Raw genomic sequence first — 19,428 nt, forward strand, 5'->3', positions numbered from 1 at the left:
TCTAACGGTAAGCTAAATGGCTCTAACGCTAATACTATTCCGCCAGCTGGAGCTGCCGCAGCGGCCGCCCAATACATGGCGTCGCCGTATACTTACGCGGCGCTACCCCAAGCCGGAGCAGCTGCCGCCGCGGCTGCAGCCGGTGGATTCCCGGGACTGTCACCGTACCAGAATGCGGCCGGTGCAGCCGCGTCAGCACTGCAGGAGGCTCGACTTCAATAATATTTACCGAAAGCGTCCTCCACGTTATCGCTTCTGACACTGCTAGGAGGTGGTGTCGATAAGATTTAAGGTTTCGCAACCGCCCCCCCCCCCTCGAACCCTAGCCAGATTAGTGATAAAAACCACACGAAAGCGTCAACAAAACAGTAACATCAGCAACATATAGACAGCCAGAGAGCAGCAGCAGCTAGTTTAGCTAGGCAGTTCTTTTTTATACAGATATTATTATCTAGTACTTATGCAAATAGTAGCTCCTAAGTAATCAATTAATTATTTACCTATCGAAAGATTATTATTATTAATTATGAAATCATAAATTAACCTATTTATTATAACTTAGTTTTATACAGTAAAACCTATTATTTACCTAGTAATATAAATGAAGAAAAAAAAACAAAGCTCAACTCTAAGACATATGAATCTTAACATTTACATACATCTCATTGATTATTATCTTCAACAAACACTTTGTTGTAAATTATTCTATATTATACACCAAAAAAAAACAATGCAATCATCATTGCAATAAAAAAAACAACTCTTAAACACATTTTTCCCGGAACCAAGAATCAAGAAGCAGACACGATGGAGGCAAGATATACAATCCCTCCCCCTCAATCAGCGATGGAGCCACAAACCCTATCAAAGCGGCACGATCACTTAAAACCCCGAGAGATAAAGAATTATTATATTTTACTGGCAGCAGGCCCGATCCAGGGCTGAAGAAAGGCGGGGGAAACAACTTTGATATTAGAAAATTTATTTTAATTTTAATTGATTAGCACACGCCGTGCCGAACTTGGCTGAGGTGAAATGAAGACCCCTATTACTTTCATTACTCTGACTAAAAACTTAGTGATATTTATCGATTATAAAGTCTACTATTAACAAACAATTAAAACACAATTTTACACTAAGACAACAGCAAAAAAACAACAAAGGTGTAATGGGAAAGAGGTCACCTAGAGCAATTCCACGGCAAATCAGCCTCAAACACAGCGCAACCATTTTGACGCGACTCTCTTCGATTTTATTGAAACTTGGAACATGCGAAGGAAACTATCAAAAATCACAATTTTCATTGTTGTCATTAATTAATTAATTTAAATTAGGAGTGATTTTTTAAAAGGGGATGTGTTCAAAATCATTGGTCTTTTTTTAAAAAAAAACTCAGATGTCTGATTAAAATATGATGTTTGACAGCGTTGTTGGAAAAATAACGAAAATAATGAACTAACACAACATTTTAAACGCACTGTTAAAAAATCTTACTCAAAAATTGAGTTTAATATCAATAATATTTATATCTCAAACACCCCTTCCCCTTTCCTCCTTCGATTTTTATTGGATATTTTTATTGGAAAACCCTTTCAATTTAACAAAGTTTGACGTGCAGTGGTGCCTTTTTGGACTTACCAGAATATGATTTTTTTTAAATTTATGAAATGTCAATACTTTGTGAAATCGTAACCGTTGAAAGAAAAGTTACAAAAAAAAATGAAATCTACATGCGATTCTACATGAAAAACAATATATAATTTTTTATCCTAGGACTAACCGTAATCGTAATCGTAATCGTTGAGAGAATGCTAACAAAAACACAGAGAGCGAGTGAGCAGTGAGCATGGAGAGTAGAATGGCGAACGCGGGAATAAAAAGGCACACATCCAATGAGGAATGTTTTCGCTGAATATTTTAACCAAGGCCCCTATAAGTATATCCTAAGGTGGGCCAACTTGCTAAAAGCACTTTTCAGCTATCTTGGAAGTCTACTGTGTTTTGTTTGTAAACAAAACACAATACGAAGTTCGCTCCTGATCAGTCTGTCTCTTTCACGCTTCAAGCAAATAATTCCCCTTCTGCTTTCTTCCGTTTCTGTTTTCATATACCGCTCCCCTAACCAACTTAGTGACGAAACGGCCTCACCAAGTACCATAGACCCGTCTTGGGATATACTTCTAGGTGCCTTGAATTTAACATGGCGAAAGTTCTCCTTATGTTTGTTCTTCGTACGATTGTCGAAAGCTTGTTTTAAAAATTATTTATTATCTTGCAGCAGGCTTGAATATTGCTTATATCGTTCCTTCGATGTCCAGCTGAGCGATTTTTTTTTATCTGGTTGCACCTATCTTGATTGCCTTGTTCCATCTTTCTGATGCGGGTAAAGGCCAACGTGCTTAGACAGTGACTTGGACAGGAAGGGTCTTCGCATTCGTGTCAATAGCGTGCAAAATGCCTGAATTTGTAGGATTTTTATTATATTTCTTTTGTAAATTGATGAGAAATTGATATATATTTCTTCCTAAAAACCTCAAATTTGATGTAGAAATATGTTTTTTAAACGATTTTATATATTTTTTCTATATATTCACAATGGAAAATATGATTTACCAAAGTTTAACTAGTGCAGTCTGACTTGAAAGTCAGCATCGCATGCCTTGTTTACAGCGTCCATCATTGAAACATTGATGGATGCATAACACCGTTGCTTCCAATCTCCAAAAAAGCTCCGAGGTATCCAGACCTGGAGAAACAAACAAGTATTAACATTCTTTAAAGAACAACACAGACAAATCTTAACGTTACCATGAGGACCCAATGCATAATTGAGCTTCCGATCATATTCGTACACTTCACAACTTCTTAGTGTTCCAACTTACTCGCTTTTTGACACCTAACAGCATGCTACCCGATATGTTTTTGTTTAAATTCGAGAAAAACTTTTCGTAAGTTTTATCAATAAAATTTTGTTGTTCCGTACGTATACCTCTATATACTCAATTAGTACTTCCAAGTCATAGTCATATCGTCAGCAGCGATTGATAAACTTGAATTGTTCATGTAACTTTATGTTAATCAATTTCCAGGAGTAGTTTCCATTTGTTCGACATTTTTGATGAGCAAAATTCACACGCTTTCTGAACTAAAACGCGGTAAAAGAAATGAATTTATAGTTAGTTTTTTTTTATTGAGTTCAATTCTGTGAGAAATAATAACCAGGAAAACGGGTTTGAATCAACAAAATTTATGAATTTGTTAGATTTTATGAACAAAATGCCGTGATTCTGCACGCTATTTTATCTGTGTGGGCAATTTTCGCGTACGATACAAAAAATCTGGTACACCTGTAGTACAGGGTGGGCCATTTAAAGTGGAAGGATTTGTTTTTGCAATAGCAAAGTAAAGAAGTGGAATTTTAAATTTTTTTTTTTGAAATTCATTTATTTTGGTCCAAGGAGATTTGTTCTAACTACTTTTTGATTATGATATCTCGTAAATGACCGCCTCTGGCCTTGACCTCAAAATGTGCCCTTTTTTCGGCATTTTCCATCACTTTGCCCAATGTTTCGTCCGATATGGCAGCAATTTCTTGTCGGATATTGTCTTTCAGCGCAGCCAGGGTCCTTGGTTTACCAGTGTATACCTTGGATTTTAAATATCCCCATAAAAAAAAGTCAGGAGGCGTCAAATCAGGTGATCTCGGTGGCCAGTCATAATCGCCGTCTCGTCTGACCATGCCGTTCATTTCGATGGTCCATTTCGCAAAATCAAGTCGACGTGGTAAGTCAGATGGGTGAAGTTGTTGAGCCATTTGAATTTTATACGGAAACATTTTCAAATCAACACGAATTATGCGTCGGAGAGTGGTTCGAGCGATGCCTAACTCTTGCGAACGATGGCGACCTGATGTCGATGGAGTCTCTGCAACACTGGCTCGAACGGCATCAATATTCTCGTCGAAACGTCTTGGTCGTTGTCTGGACAGATGACTGGCATTACCAACACTACCAGACGATATAAATTTGGCATATAATCGACGTATAGTGTTGTCTCCAGGCGATGTTTTAACTTAATTTTTATTTTTACACGCACGTTTAGTTAACACAATTGAGAAGTTATTTTGATTGTACAGCTGAACAATTTCAGCGCGTTGTTTAGGTATGTATTGTTCCATGGTTAAAATTGTACTGAAATGACGCTTCCAAACGCGGTATGACATTTGTTAATCTGACATCTCTGTCAAAAGTTATGGGGTTGCCAGATGCTTCCACTTTAAATGGCCCACCCTGTATATGTCAAATCACGTTGGGTAGAGGCTACTGTAAAACCGAACAAGCTAAAGCCAACTGCGATGCGATGTTTTGGGAATCCGGGACATAACAATTCGGCTGAAAAGTTTATTAGGTAACACAGTAAAACTATGTTTTGTTTTGCAAAATTCAATTTTAAGGTACTTTCGTATTAGCGTCACCGGAGCCGAAACACAATAGATAGCAATTACTTAACCGGGCAAACTTATGCCGTCCTAACTAAAGGATCGTCTCCTATGTTTCAAACTAACCGGGCAATCGATGGAACACAGGTTTGTTTGCGAACAGAGTGTGTGTCATTTCTGGTCAATCGAGAGTAGATTCATATAACAAAATCAGAGAGTTATATCATACTCTATTACCATTAATCGGTTTCACTCTTAATTGGTTGCCGTTGATCGGCACTGCACAGAACATTGTGATGTAGGAAAAAAAACCATTCGATTGAGCCTTCTACATACAGTGAAGAAAAATATAGGTTTTGGCTAAGTTTCGATTTCTAGATTTTTTTATTTTTCGTCATTTCCCGGAAAATGGAAGATTGGAAAAAAGATCTTGAACATTGGGACTGTACTTCATTCATTATGAACATCAATTCTTATTTTGAGTTAATGTTTATGAACATGTAATTAGAGGAGACGGAACAAACAAGATAGTGGTTCGACGTCATTCTACGATGTCCCGAGCAGTAGTTCATGGTCGACATCGACATGTACACAAAGGAAGACAGCGCAAACAACTGCGATTTGTACGACATTATATACAGGAGCGGCGTGGGAAAGAATACTTTCACTTACGAGACGCTATCATGAGCAGTGCCGAGACAGCCTTTACTATATTGCTAGACCATAACACAATGCACATGACATTACAGCATGTGTGTTCGAACATAAAATGAAGTCTTTAATGAGCTTAATTACAACACGTATTCGGTCCCACACATTGCTGTATGTATTCGATTGAATGGCCAAGAACTACCTTATACAGTGAAAGAAATATGCCCTGAAGAAATTGATAGTATCTAATACTTTACTATCTCCTTTTACTAAAATTTCCTAATACTTCTAGCAAAACTTGTCATTATAATTTTTAATTATAATTTTCAGACATAATTCTCGTTCAAGATTTATCAATCAATTGCGAATAACATGTTTCTCCGTTACATGAAATACATGTTTGATACAAAAAATATAATTAAATATAGCAGTTGTTTCCGGGGTGATTTTGTCTCATTCAATTGAGATTACCTGCCGCAATTGCTGGATTCTTGTTGGCTTTAGCTCCTGGAGCTTAATTTTCCAAATTGGCCAGAGATGCTCGATCGTATTAAGGTCCGGAGACTGTGCTGGTCACTTTATAACCTTGACATGCTTTCCCTTGAACCACGGCGAAACCGGCTTTGAGGTGTGCTCTGGATCTCCGTTTTGATGAATCGTATATCTGCGCCCCAAGCTTTTGTACAGACGCTGGCAGTTTGCGCTTCAAAATGTCCAAATAAACTTCCTTGGTCATGACTCCATCGATGAACTCAAGTTCTCCAACGCTAGCATCACACCATGACTCTACCTGCAGAAACTTTTCAAACTTTGACCGGTTCGCCGTTCTTGTGACACCATTAGACCCAAATAGCATTACTTTCGTCTCGTCTGACCAAATCACCTTATTCCAGTCATCACTAGTCCATGAAATATGGTCGTGGGCCCACTTCAATCTTATTTGATATTTTTTGCGGACACCAGGTGCTACTGGTGCTACTCTGCCCTTACGAACTTTCTTATCAAGACGGTCTCGTACGGATTGTGATGTCTATTAAATGGAAACCTCGCTTTCAATCTGTTTCGCAATTTTCGGAGCTGATAGTCCCCGGTCCAGCTCCGCCTTCTTCACCATAGCTCTGCTGTTTTTGAAGGACACCCCGATCGAGATAGAACCACGCTTTTTGTGCATCTGAACAATCCTAGCGACCGTATCTTTGAGAAGCTGGACAATTTTTTTGATGTTCAATAATCAAATTTCGGATGCGGATCGAAATTTGTGTTTTTTTTTTTGGGCATTTTGCAACAAAAAAACATCCAACGCGACTTTAAAACACGAAACGTATATTTTGAGCACGAAAACTTCAAGAGCACTAAATGACAGCTAGACACAATATTTACATTCGAGAAAGATGCAGAATACGCACTAAAACTCTGCTGAACACACTTAAATCATAGTATCCGTTTGAAGATGGATACACATTTTTTGCATAATTTTTTACCCTTCTTCCCAAGAAAAATATAAACGTTATATTTTCAATGGCAATGTGATAAATAAACATAAATATGAAAATCATAAAATTAACCTGATTTTCACCAGAAAAACAAAAAAAATATTGTAAATTGGTAGGGAGGGTGGATAACCTTTTTTTTTGCATATTGTATGCTCAATGGAATGAATGTATTTCCCTAACACGAACTTCAAAACAGGATGAATACGAAAACCGCCATTGCGAATACATGTAAGCCGGTCGGAGAGGGGAGAGGTATGGGTTGGTACTTCTGTTCCCAATGCATATTCGCGATGACAGATGTACAATGTCAACGTCTGGTAGCGACTTTCAAGTTCCGAACCATTAGTAAGCCAGTTTTAAAATGTGAAAATCTCCACTATAATTTAAAATCATTACCAGACACAGTTCCCGTTTAATTTTTTTTATCAATTAGCAAAAAAGACTGTTATTCTATCATATAAAATACATATTTCGTACATAAAACTTAATTTTCATTCATAATTTTCATATTAAAAGACTGTTCATTCCACATAAAAATTTTTACCATCATCGCCTCCCTAATTGGAAGACGAACCGTCAATGCCGTCAACACGAATATGCATACCGAAATGAATGTGCTTTCCTAACACGGACTACAAAAGCGGCTACGAACACAACACTCATTCAATCAATAATTTTATCAATACAAACAAATGATTGCTAAGTCAACGGTAGTCCTACGCCAACCTCATGGTTATATCATAGATATAGACCATCCATTTTTAATATTAAATTCAATTTTTGAGTGAGATTTTTTGACAGTGTATTTAGAATTTAATTTTTCCCAAATAGTTCATTAATTTTCCAACAACCTTGTCCAATATCATATTTTAATCAGACATCTAAATTTTGAATTATGATTTATTGAAAGAAAGAACAATGATTTTGAATAGCCCTTTTAAAAATTCAGCCGTGATATAAATTCATCAGATGATTATGGAATATTGTGATTTTGGGTAGCCTCCGTCATAAGTACCAAATTTCATTTGGCGTGGAACTGTTCCATAACCAAAACACTCGAGAATAGCTGTTCTGTTGACTTTTAGGAAGCGAAAAAAGCTCACAGCAATTCTAAAATTTCAGCGAAGCCTAGAGAAGGAAGAAAAAACACTACCCTTAGCTGAGAGCAGAATAATACACCAAAACGACACCCCAACCCGTTTTTGTTTCCTCTTAACTTAATTACTACCCTCAAGTGAGACGAGAGAGAGTGAGCGCATCGGCGGCATGATTAAAATTAAGCTTTTTTTTGTTTTCTTTAGCGAAACCAAACCAATAACCAACAAGTTCTTTTTTGTTGAATATTTGCTAGCGAAACACGGAGAGAAGAGATGCGAAACAAGATGAATCGAAATCTAGTCAAATGTTTTGTGTGTGTGGATTATTTATTTTGTTAATAGGTCGTATTTAGTGAAAGGTCCAAACCAAAATCTCCAAATACCCGCGCACAGCCCTCCCCACAGTGCATATCCCACTTTTTATCCTTTCAATTTTAGTTTCTGTAAGCCACGCCCCCACCCTCAACCCTGATTTCAATTCGAGAAAAAGAGACTTTTTCAGAGCTGTATTAAACAAAACAAAAAACGATGTAAACAACACGTACGTACGCAGATAGTCCTAACCTCAGATAGCTAATTAGCGCGTTAGTAGAAACACTCGGAACTCGATCAACGCAATCGGCGAACGACAACAACAACAACAACAGAACAAAAAAAACATTGTAAGGAATTAAAATCTTATCAAAAATCGTGCCTTTTTGTGCTGAATACGCTGAGACAAAGCGTTATGAATCCCCGGATGAGAATATGTGCTAAACCCGAACTAGTAGAAGATGAAAAAAACACAGAAAAAAAACCAGAAATCCCACGTGTCGCGCACCTCCCGCGTATTGTGTAGCATTTTTATGAAGAAACAAAAAAAACGTGGAAAAAAAGGAAGTTGATTCAATAATTATAACAAAACCAAAACGAAGCGCACCACCAAATTGACAATATAGAGATAAAACAAACAAAGAGCAAAAGAGGAAGCAAATCAATGCGTAAAATATAGCGTATTCTCAATTGATGAAACGAGCACGAGAAAAAGATGTATTTTAACGAAACCGTTTTTAGACATATAACGAAACACAGGATTTTTTCGGAAACCCGGCGGGAGCAAAAGCAAACCTAAACAAACAAATCAGTTATCTTAAAGTTGTACTGAAAAAGTTCTCTTACAGGTGTAGAAGCGAGACAGAAATGAATCCCATCAGACGCAAAGCAAACGTAAACCGTGTTAACATGATAGAGTGAAACCCACACAATCTCAACTATATTATTTAAACTTATTTTTGCGGCCGAAAAGCAGCAGCAGCAGCAGCAATAAGACTAGTAGCCAGAACAACACACAATAATCACATGGCAGCTCAGACAAACAAAACATAAAATGGCGCCCAAAAAAACTTGTCCTTTTTTTTCGTTGAATATATTACGCGGTGGTCCGAAGTGTTGTGACACCGCGCGAGTTGCAGCAATTTTTGGGGCATGAAAGCCTGAAAGGTCAAAGCAAAAGCAGAGGTGAAGAAACAAACGAAGAATAGCAATCCAATTTTTTAGCGGTTAAGTTTAACAAAAAAAAAAAGATAAAAAGGAAGGAAACAAAACCTATTATTGAACATGAAGGAATCTCATTATTGCAATTGATACTATTTGAACATATGAAGCTGAAAAACTGTTCCGCAAGCGCTTGCGGGGCGGCTATTTTTAACGTGTAAAAAGTTATTCAAAGAAAAAGATGAAAAAACGAATATTTGTTTAAGAAAAAAAAAGTATTTTATACTTGAAAAACATAAAAAGGAAAACAACAAAAAAAAGTTAATTGAAGCGAAAGCGTAGCGATGAAGTAATTACATTGATGAGAGAAAGAAGGAATAATTCTTTACAATTGAAAAGGATAAAGGAGAAAATATCAATTACTTTAATATTAAATCATATTATTACAATTTAACAATAATGAAACAAAGAAGAGAAATGGAGAAAACAAACATTACTTGATAACACAACTCAAATTACCAAGAGGAACCAAAAAGAAAGTAGACACTCACTGACATACACACACAGAGACGTAATAGAAGTTAGGCAGATGTAGTGTGGATGCGGAGGAAGATGAATCAGTGACAAAGGTGGTAAGAAAAAACAAGAAATAATTATTATACAAGATTAGAATCTATATATTTAAAATAAAATATATGAAAATAAATAATGCGGCCGCGCGATTCATTCCTATCCGAAACAATCCATTGGCTTATTTTTCATAACAAAAAAAATAGAGAATGGTCTCCACGGACCACGACCGCATTATTGACGTAAGACTATGAAATTATTCTCATCAATTCCCTTGTATATCACTTCGGACATTTTTGATAGTCCTGAAAAAAACGGATGATTTAAATAATAGGAGTACCGGTACGTTTCTTCTTTTTTTTCAAAAATTAATGCTTTATTCTGCATATATGAATATTCCGTGAATATTCCGCGCAGCCGTCGATGTTGATGCATGGCCGGGACATCCATATGTTGCCCGACGTTTAGGATTGTCGTAATGGACCCACTTTTCATCGTCAGTAACGATTCGATGCAAAAAAAGCTTTTCTTTTATACCGTTGGAGCAGTTGTTCGCACGTGAAAATACGGCGCTCGACGTCTCGTGGCTTCAATTCATACGGCACCCAATGTCCTATCTTTCAGATCATTCCCATTGCTTTTAAACGATCGGATATGGTTGCTAGTGCACCCGTGGCCGAGTGGTTAGCGTCTCACATTATCATGCCGGGTGTTCGGGTTCGATTCCCGTTCTGGCCGGGGGATTTTTCGTCAAAGAAATTTCCTTCGACTTGCACTGTGGTCATGCGTATTCAAGAGCTTGCCCCTCGGGATACATTCAAGGCGTATTATTTGGCTTAAGAAATCTCGACCAAGTATTAATAAATGACGCTAGTTAATGCATACGTTGAGACGGCAAAAGTTCCACAAGGGAACGTTAACGCCATTCAAGAAGAAGAAGAATATGGTTTGCTAAGCTACTCCAAGTGTATCTGCAAGTTCTTGTTGCGTTTGTGGGGAAATGAAAACCTAAACCCAGAACATGCAGGAAAAAGCGAATGATTTCGAATGCTTATAACTCGAACATTTCTCACTGGATCGGAAAGATCATTGCATCAATTGATGGGGAATATTTCTACGCGTCTATCGCATTTAATAAAATTTTGTTTTTAATTAGATAAACAATTGAATAACTGTAAAATGTCAAGCGTTATCTAAACACCCCAACTGCCAAGTTTTGATTGGCCCGATTTACGGTTTCCCCAACACAGACTTCAAAATCACCTCCAGACTTCAAAGAAGTACCTGTGGGAATCCGCTTTGCAAATATACATGCAAGTATGGGGTATTTTTGTTCCCACCGAACTGTGTTTCCCTAACACGGACTTCTAAATCAATGTGCCCGGGGGAATCCACTTTACCAATACATATAAGTCGGGGGTATTTTTGTTCCCACAAAAATGTGCTCCAAAACAAAGATGCCTGGGGGAATCCGCATTGCAAATATATGCAAGCTGCGAGTACTATTGTACTTCCTTGTCTTTGTGCAGACCGGAATATGTCTCCCTAAAACATACTTCTAAACTGAGAAGCCTAGGAAAATCGTACTTTCAGATACTGGAGGTGAATGAATTTTCGCGGTTCGAGAAATGTAAAATACAGAAATGTTTGACAATTCTTCCGTTCACATATTTTGGTAATTCTAGGCATCATATCAAACGTAAAAGGAAGTTCATCAAATTTAACTGTAACGAAGAACATAATATATTACAATACATGAATTGATCTTACATGGCAACTGTTCAAACTTTTTACTTACAAAGCAAAAATGTTCAATTCAGTTGAATTCGAAAATTGTTTCATTCAATTGATATTTTTTGAATACAATACAAATGCTTACTAAGAGTACGGTAGTCCCACGTCAACCTTGCGGTTATATCATAGATATAACCCACCCATTTTTTTTACTTTCTGAGTGTTTATTCAACCTTTTAGTCACCCCAATGCGAATTTTAATTGGACTAACAACTAACAACCTCATACTATACGAGGTATGGCTATTAAATAACGAGACTGCGCGCCTAGAGGGTGCCCTAGAGGGATGGGGGGAAAAACGAATAGTGTGTTCGGTAGCTTGAAGTGTCTGCTGTAAACGTACGAAAACACGTTTTTGTCACTATAGTAGTTTGCGAGCAGCAGTGGTTTGAATGGAACGTGGTTTGTAGTGCGCGTCGGAAATCATGTGTGACGAAAAACACGAACAACAACGCACCTGCCTATAACGCGATGCAGGTGAAGCATTTTTTAGCCGATAAGGGCATTTCAGTGCTCGATCATGCCCCGTACTCGCCAGATCTAGCCCCATGCGACTTTTTTCTATTCCCCAAGGTAAATCCGTGTTGGAAGGTACCCGATTTCAGTCCGTAGAAGAGGCGAAGGGAAAAGTGACGCGGCTTTTGAACGCCATCACAAAAGAAGAGTTTCAGCACTGCTTCGAACAATGGAAAAAAAATTATTAGAGGTTGTGTTCAAGATACCACCGCATTGTTGACGTAGAACTACGCTGTAGTTTTATTCAATTCGCTTGTTTATAACTGCGGATATTATTTTACAATGCTACGAAAATTTTGAAATAACCATTCTTCCAGTTTGGTCGCCCTGAAATGTTTTTTTTAAATTTTATGTTTATTTCTTGTTAAATGATTCGACGATAAATGTTTGTTTGATTCATCCTTGTGCTCGCAGAACAATACATGCTCGAGATAAACGCAGCTGTCATCCTTAGTGGAGAAAGTTTTGCTACTCAAGCGAAACCAAATCACATACAAATTTGGTATACTTAAATAAAAATCTTGGTAAACTCGACTCTTTCCTCATATTACTTTTCCACCCCCATTGCCTTGAGAAAACCATTCGACGGCGAGGTGTTGTGCTGTCGGTGTCCTCACGAAGAATGAAGTTTGCCTTCTTCTTCTTTGTTTTAAAGAGGCTTTAAACTTTCCAGTTCATTCGCCTCTAAGGTTTGCCTCAGCAAAATCCACTGTTTATACTCTAGGCAAGTATTCCCCTTCGTTCTTCTTCTTTTCCTTTGTTCGCGGGGCTTTACATCTTACGATTTCCCCTTCGTTGCTCGTTATTGAAAGATCTGTTCGGGGAAGTACATAAATGGGTAGGATAAATGCATGAGGAAATAGGAATGCTTCCAATTTTCATCAATTTAAACCATATACAGATTATGGGATTGTAATGTATAGCATATAAAACAAATCGTAGGGAATTTCCGATTCGTTTGGTATGTAAATCGCCAGAATCCGTTCACGGCAAAAATAGTTATTAACCTTAACTTTATTTCATAAAAACGTGACATGTTTTTCGATTTGGCACCCTTAATTAAAGACGTAGTTCTACGTCAAAACGTATGGAAAGGTGTGTGGGGAGCGAAGGGGAGTATATTGAAGGGGAACATATCGTTGTGCCGTAATTTTTAAAATACAACCCGTTTTCGTAACCAGTCTCGTTATTTAATAGCCATACCTCGTATGTAGAGCATATGAGAAATCACTTTTTCGAATATTTCTTCACTTTTCCAATTTTTCTCGCCGTATGAAATTTCCTTTGTTGAAAATGAACACAACAAAACAGACAGCTTAAACTGAACGACCAGTTCTCGAGCGGGAACACACCTCGGTTTTTATTTATGAAAATTGAAATAAATCGTTTCGTATTTCAAGTCATTTTTAACACAACTGCTACCTACTATATACAATTTTCTACTTACACTTGTGCTAAATTTTTCACATTACACGATCGGTCATTGATATGGAATTTCACGAAGCAACCAACATTAAAGTTCCAAATTGAAATTTTATTTGCTAGAACTAATCGTAGCACTCACCTTACTTACACTATAAAAATGCCCCCGACTTGCATATACTTGCAATGCCGATTTCCCCCGGGCACCTTGGTTTTTATGTCTCTGTTAGGGAACACATCTCGGTATTTGAAATGTTCTTCTTCTTCTTTTTCTTTGTTCACGACGACTTTGAATCTTACGATTCATTCGTCTCCGTTTGCAATGTCGATTTCCCCCAGGCAGCTTGATTTTGTTGTCTCTGTTAGGGAACATATTTCGGTGGCAACAAAAGCTCCTCCTACTTTCATGTATTTGCAATGCCGATTTCCCCCATGCAGCTTGGTTTTGATGTCTCTGTTAGGGAACCGCTGCATGTGTCGTCAATTTCGACCAATCCAGAAGTGGGTATTTCCGTTAAGGTACGGGTTGAGATTTTTCAATTGTTCGAAAGTTAGTTTCATGATATATATATTATTTTATTCAATATAAAAAATTGTTATGGAGTGCCTAAATCGATTGACGCAACAATTTCATCAATCCATCACGAAATGACTGAGCAATGAGCGTTTGAAATTGGACAATTTTCACGATGGGCTCGGTTTTCGATTTTCAATTTGTACCCCAATACATTTCCGAAAAACATAATCCTACGTCAAAAACTATGTTGTTTACGCTTCAACTTTTTGACATATACTGAAAAAGACGTGGCGTGTGAGATGAGATGACAATTGTCACGTATGTCACGCGATTCCGCCAGGCGTATTACCAACTTAAAAAAAAGTTTAGCGGGAAGATTTTAAATTACAAATTCCCAGTATATATTATATTTCACAAAATGTAAACTGTGCAATATAAATTGAATTGGTTGATCCTCTATTGAACATATCAGATACAAAATGACGCAATACCACAAATATCTACAATCTATCACTGCAACTTCTTCAACATTTTCACCGCCATTTCTTTACCATTCCTTTCATCAGCCGTCCTGTAAACAGAAAAGACATTGCAGACATCTTTGATCATTTCACGGAATAAATGCGAGTCTACCTGACTGGATCTAAATTAGCCACCAAGCCTAGGTACACCTTAGCCTTCCCGTATTCCTTCATATCGTAGTAAATTTTCCCGATCAAAAAGTTGTTCAAAACCAAAAAGTTTGGCCTCAACTGTTCCGCCTTCAGTAAACACTCGAGCGCATCTTCGAGCGTCGGTTGCACCAATTCACGATTGAACATTTGAATAAATTTCTTCTCGAGCCACGGCAGTGAAGCTAGTTTTCCGTAGAGTACACCTTCCATTAACCATACAAACGGATCCCCTGGATCTAACCGCTTGGCGGTCTTAATGTGGTCAAGAGCTTTTGTCGTGATCCGGATCGCCTGCTGGGGACCTTCGAGGGTCGTTTGCTCTAGAAGAAAGGTTGCATAAAATCGATGAGAGTTTGCAGCATTCGGTGCTATTTCCATCATCTTAGATGCAACCTCATAGCCCTCATGGATCAACGCATCGGCACGTTTTTTGTCCGTTTGTTGATGCTCTTTGTAGACGCTGTAGATTGCTCGTGCGAGACGCCATTGAATTTCGTACTGTGGAGGTTCCTGTAGGAAGAAAGAATTGTTCCCTTATTTCTAACAATAGTGTACTGTGGTTGTTGCTACTTACTACGTGTCGTTTGAGCAACGCACAAGTATCCTCAAATTTGCACTCATCGAATAGACGATCAACTATAACGATGATCTCGTTGAGTTGTGACATGTTTTCTTATATTTCAATAGTTAAATTGACACCGGTACAATAAGTTAGTTCAGCTATTGAGCCGATCTCTACATCAACGTCTGTACACGGTCTGGTTCCTCAATGAACTGACCATCCAGAGCAATAAGCGCATGTTGCGAATCGCACTCTTATCTCCCAGCTCTACTGAATACGTGCTTTCCTTCGGTGGTAGATTGCTTTATTCTGTAGTTGTATGTTAATAAAACATTATCAACACGATGCAACTATGCAAAATGCAATCATACTAATCTATCTTAGTCATAATCATGCATAAGATTCTTAACGAAACTTTATAAGTGCAGCAGATTCCCGATTAACCGCGGAATTGAGTGTTGCCACGTATAGCAAAAATAACGCGATAAAGAACTAAAAATGGAGTGCAAACATGACAAAAAAAGACCGGTAAAAATCGCAAAAGAAATAAGTGCAACAGAAATGACCGCAGAGAAAAAAAACGTAATGTCACAGGTAGGCTACACTTTTTTTCTCCATTTCCCAATAGTAGTCACTCACCAGTTGGCAAAACCAATGGAACAAAATGATCTTGGAAAATGGCTATATACTATTATTCCTAAAGTTTCAACGAAAGCCTGGTTTAAAGAGTTAGACCTTGATAGAGATTTTATTAGAACTATGTCCACCTATAATCAGGAATGCCAACCTTCCTGATTTTTCAGGATTTCTCAGACTTTTCGGCACGTTCCCGATATTCTGACAAATACTCAATTTGACTGATTTTTCTGAAATGATCCTGATGATTCATCCTGATTTTTGTACATTTCACTTTATCTGAATGAAAATTATGTGTAATAAATATACAAAGTTTTCCTGGGTGGTAGTGATAACTATCATAAAAGTAGAATAGAATATACATTTATTTAGAATAACATTTAATCTATTCCGAAGTAATTCACGTTTTTGGAGATACAATGTCGACATTTATTAAAGCTTGAATTTGGCGTGAACGAAAGATATTTTATCTTGAATGCAGTTTTAAATAGTTATATTTATTTTGAATAAATAAAAAATTACTTAACGTTTTTTAAAGAGTAAAACATGAAGTCTTTATTCTTACTTAATCATTTGCTTTTTCTTTCATTTCATAAAATACACATACACATTGGATACGGAAAAGTCAAGTTTCATTTATAAATTTTATTCTGAAAGTGCATTCATTTCACCTGCGATGAGATTCAATAAAATTTTCGCATCGCAATATTAAAAATAAATTTAAAAAATTTAGCAAATTGCATAAATGAACAATGAGGATAATGCTATAATTTTTTTTCTACACACTCCAGAATCTGACTTCAAGGATGATCATCCAAGTCAGTCGCTTTTGGAAGAAGAAAAGATTCTGATGAACAAATGAAACGGCAGGAATCAGTGAATGTACCAGTGCCACACAATTTGGCCGAAAAATCTTGAATGGAATGCATCTCCCATTGCATTTGTGAACGAATCATAAACGCAACGAATATTTTTGGAGCATTTTTGCTCCACTAGATAATGCGACAAGATTATCCACCGAAGCTATAACAAATACAATAAATACAAGTACAATATTCTAACATTCTGTTACCAGACATCGTTTCAGGTACTGATCAACAAGAATTTATACGAAAAGCTCACAACTACAAACTAGCTTACGAGGAAGTCGATGAGGTACATATGAGGTGGAGCATTAGGCAGAGTACATTTGTATCGATAAACAAAATATAGTGCTGTCGTTATTCGCATTCAATATGGAATGTATATGGAAGAGACGAAACAATATTTAAATAACTTGAAGTTTTTGTTCCGACTGAAATGTGTTTGTCTAACACAGACTTCAAAACCAATATGTCATCATACCAAACGTAAAAGGGCTGTCATTAAATTTACTTGCAACGAAGAACATAATCTATCACAATGCGTGAATTGACCTCACATGGCATTATACAATCTTTTTACTCACAAAGCAAATATATTGAATTCATTTGAATTCGGAAATTCGGTTTCATTCAATCAAAAATTTAATCAATACAAACAAATGATTGCTAAGCTAAGGTAGTCCTACGTCAACCTTGCGGCTATGTCATAGATATAACCCACCCATTTGTTTTCAAATTCAGTTCTAAAGCTGTAGAATTAATAACTCGAGAACAAAACGAGATCAAACTTTTTTAATAGTTGATAATTGTACTGTTTAAGGAGCAAAAACGTCCAGAGAACAGTCGTATTCTTAGTCCTCAAAAATAGCAGAATTTTCAATGAAATGTTGCTTAATTGTATACTATTTGTCTCAAATCACATACACCGGTACTGGGAGCCTTCTAAATATCATCATATCACCGCGAAAATAACGAAAATTTGTTCGTTTCTATGAAGATGAGGGAGTGAAAATGACACACAAAAATATCACTTTTATTTATCTTTTCAAACATCATTTCACAAATATCCACTACACACTGTCACATTATGCCCATATTCAGTGGGAACTCCACGAAAAAATCTGTTTTTAATTGATAAAAAAAGGTGGGTTATATCTATGATATAACCGCAAAGTTGACGTGAGACCAGCTTAGCTTAGCAATCATTTGTTTGTATTGATTGAATAAAACAACTTCCGAATTCAATCAAATTTAATATATTTGCTTTGTGAGTAAAGAGATAAATTCCATGTAAGATCAATTCATGCATTGCACAGTGGTCCAAAAGTGCAAAAACGTGATCGTGAGGGATTTCTCCAAAACGGTTAATTTTACGTATATGATGTCTTCGGAGAAGTTTTAAAGTACAACGAGGGCCACCTTTTGAGGGCTGTCATTCTGAAATGAATCCCCCTAAAAGTGAGATCCAAAATCCATTTTTTTCAGCTTACGAGATAGGAAGTTGGTGTCTTCATAAAAAATATAGCTCTTATCAAAACAAACAATTTTGCTGAAGACATCAACTTTCTATCTATTCAGGTAAAAAAGTTATGGGACATTTTTGGTGAAAAGCACCAAAAAATCATATTTTCGTCTTAACTTTGCCTCTTGATTTTTTACAATTTTACAAAGTTTAGAGAACTTTTTTGCCTAGTCAAAACACACATTTTTGACGCACGTTGTTTTTTTTTCTATCTCTTATATATTTGAAGATATTGGAGTTTTTATGTTAAAATTGACCTATTTTTGAAATAAGGATATTTCATAAAGGGGCAGATTGGGGCAGACCAAACCGATTACAAATTAAAGTACAAGCAAAATGCTGCAAAACCACACTTCAAGTGTCTGTATCCACCTTTATCCTCAAAAGTTACACTTAATTTAAAGGAAGGCCTCCATCTACGTTATCCTGTTAAAAAAATATGTTATTACTATTACAGTGCACTGTAATAGTAATAACATAACATAACAAAACATAACATAATAATAACGTAATAATAGAATATTCTTAACAAATATCTACAGGAAAAATGAATTATCAACAAGTGTTTATGCTTTGAAACAATGGCAATGGTGATAAAAATGTTAACATGATTGACCTGATAGAAGAAGTGTCCGAACATTTTGGAATAGATACGACATTGACACCTGACATTGTACCGGAAATTGAAAAATATTTATCCAATACTTGCAAATATTTTAGCCGACTTTGGAAGAAACATAACCGAACATTAGAAAAAGTTCTCGAAAAAAATGCAGTTTATTACAACAAGTTCTAGTTCGGATTCCGACTCTGATGATTGTGAAAACGAATAAAGCAAAAACAGGTTAACGCAGAATAAATTCCTTTTTCCTTTCCTTTCTCATCATTTCCCCTTTTAACCCCGAGAAGACTGCGGGTTAACAGTATCCTGAACTAAAAAAAATGGTTAAGGGTAGGTTGAAACTTTTTCTTAAGAAAAAATTAAAATAATGTGTAAAGTGACGAGTTTTCATCCTAATAAAAGCAATTAAAAAGATCATTATATGTTTTATTTAATATTTAAAGAAACCTGCCTTAGCTTTGCTCATGTAATCGAAAAAACTGAAGTCATTGTCTAAATGATATTTTTTAGAAAAATATTATATAGATGTATACAAAACAACTATATTCAATATAACATATTTTTTTTAACAGAATGGA

At 36.6% G+C, this 19,428-nt stretch overlaps 2 protein-coding genes and 1 long non-coding RNA gene across 8 annotated transcripts in view; 2 read left to right on the plus strand and 1 right to left on the minus strand.

Annotated features, from left to right (window-relative positions):
• The window catches only part of LOC129769034 (RNA-binding protein 24-like), a 213,996-nt gene extending 204,159 nt beyond the window's left edge, over window positions 1–9,837 (plus strand). For all 6 annotated transcript variants that reach the window (XM_055771034.1, XM_055771033.1, XM_055771036.1 and 3 more), the window contains one exon: window positions 47–9,837. In XM_055771034.1, coding sequence (XP_055627009.1) covers window positions 47–222 — 176 coding nt within the window. In that variant the 3' untranslated portion in view covers window positions 223–9,837. The remainder of the gene's footprint in view (window positions 1–46) is intronic.
• A 4,511-nt stretch (window positions 9,838–14,348) lies between these two features.
• LOC129769037 (regulator of microtubule dynamics protein 1-like) lies at window positions 14,349–15,941 on the minus strand. The gene is made up of 4 exons (XM_055771043.1): window positions 15,847–15,941; window positions 15,220–15,516; window positions 14,605–15,155; window positions 14,349–14,542 (listed from the first exon to the last, which is right to left on the minus strand). Exons 2-4 carry the CDS (start codon window positions 15,310–15,312, stop codon window positions 14,482–14,484), a joined length of 705 nt encoding a protein of 234 aa, XP_055627018.1. The 5' UTR covers window positions 15,313–15,516; window positions 15,847–15,941; the 3' UTR covers window positions 14,349–14,481.
• LOC129769040 (uncharacterized) overlaps window positions 15,637–19,428 on the plus strand; it is a 38,992-nt gene continuing 35,200 nt past the window's right edge. The window contains exon 1 of the long non-coding RNA XR_008741797.1: window positions 15,637–15,801. This is a non-coding gene — a long non-coding RNA (uncharacterized LOC129769040). The remainder of the gene's footprint in view (window positions 15,802–19,428) is intronic.

Source organism: Toxorhynchites rutilus, chromosome 2 (assembly GCF_029784135.1).
Source record: "Toxorhynchites rutilus septentrionalis strain SRP chromosome 2, ASM2978413v1, whole genome shotgun sequence".
Taxonomy (NCBI): domain Eukaryota; kingdom Metazoa; phylum Arthropoda; class Insecta; order Diptera; family Culicidae; genus Toxorhynchites; species Toxorhynchites rutilus.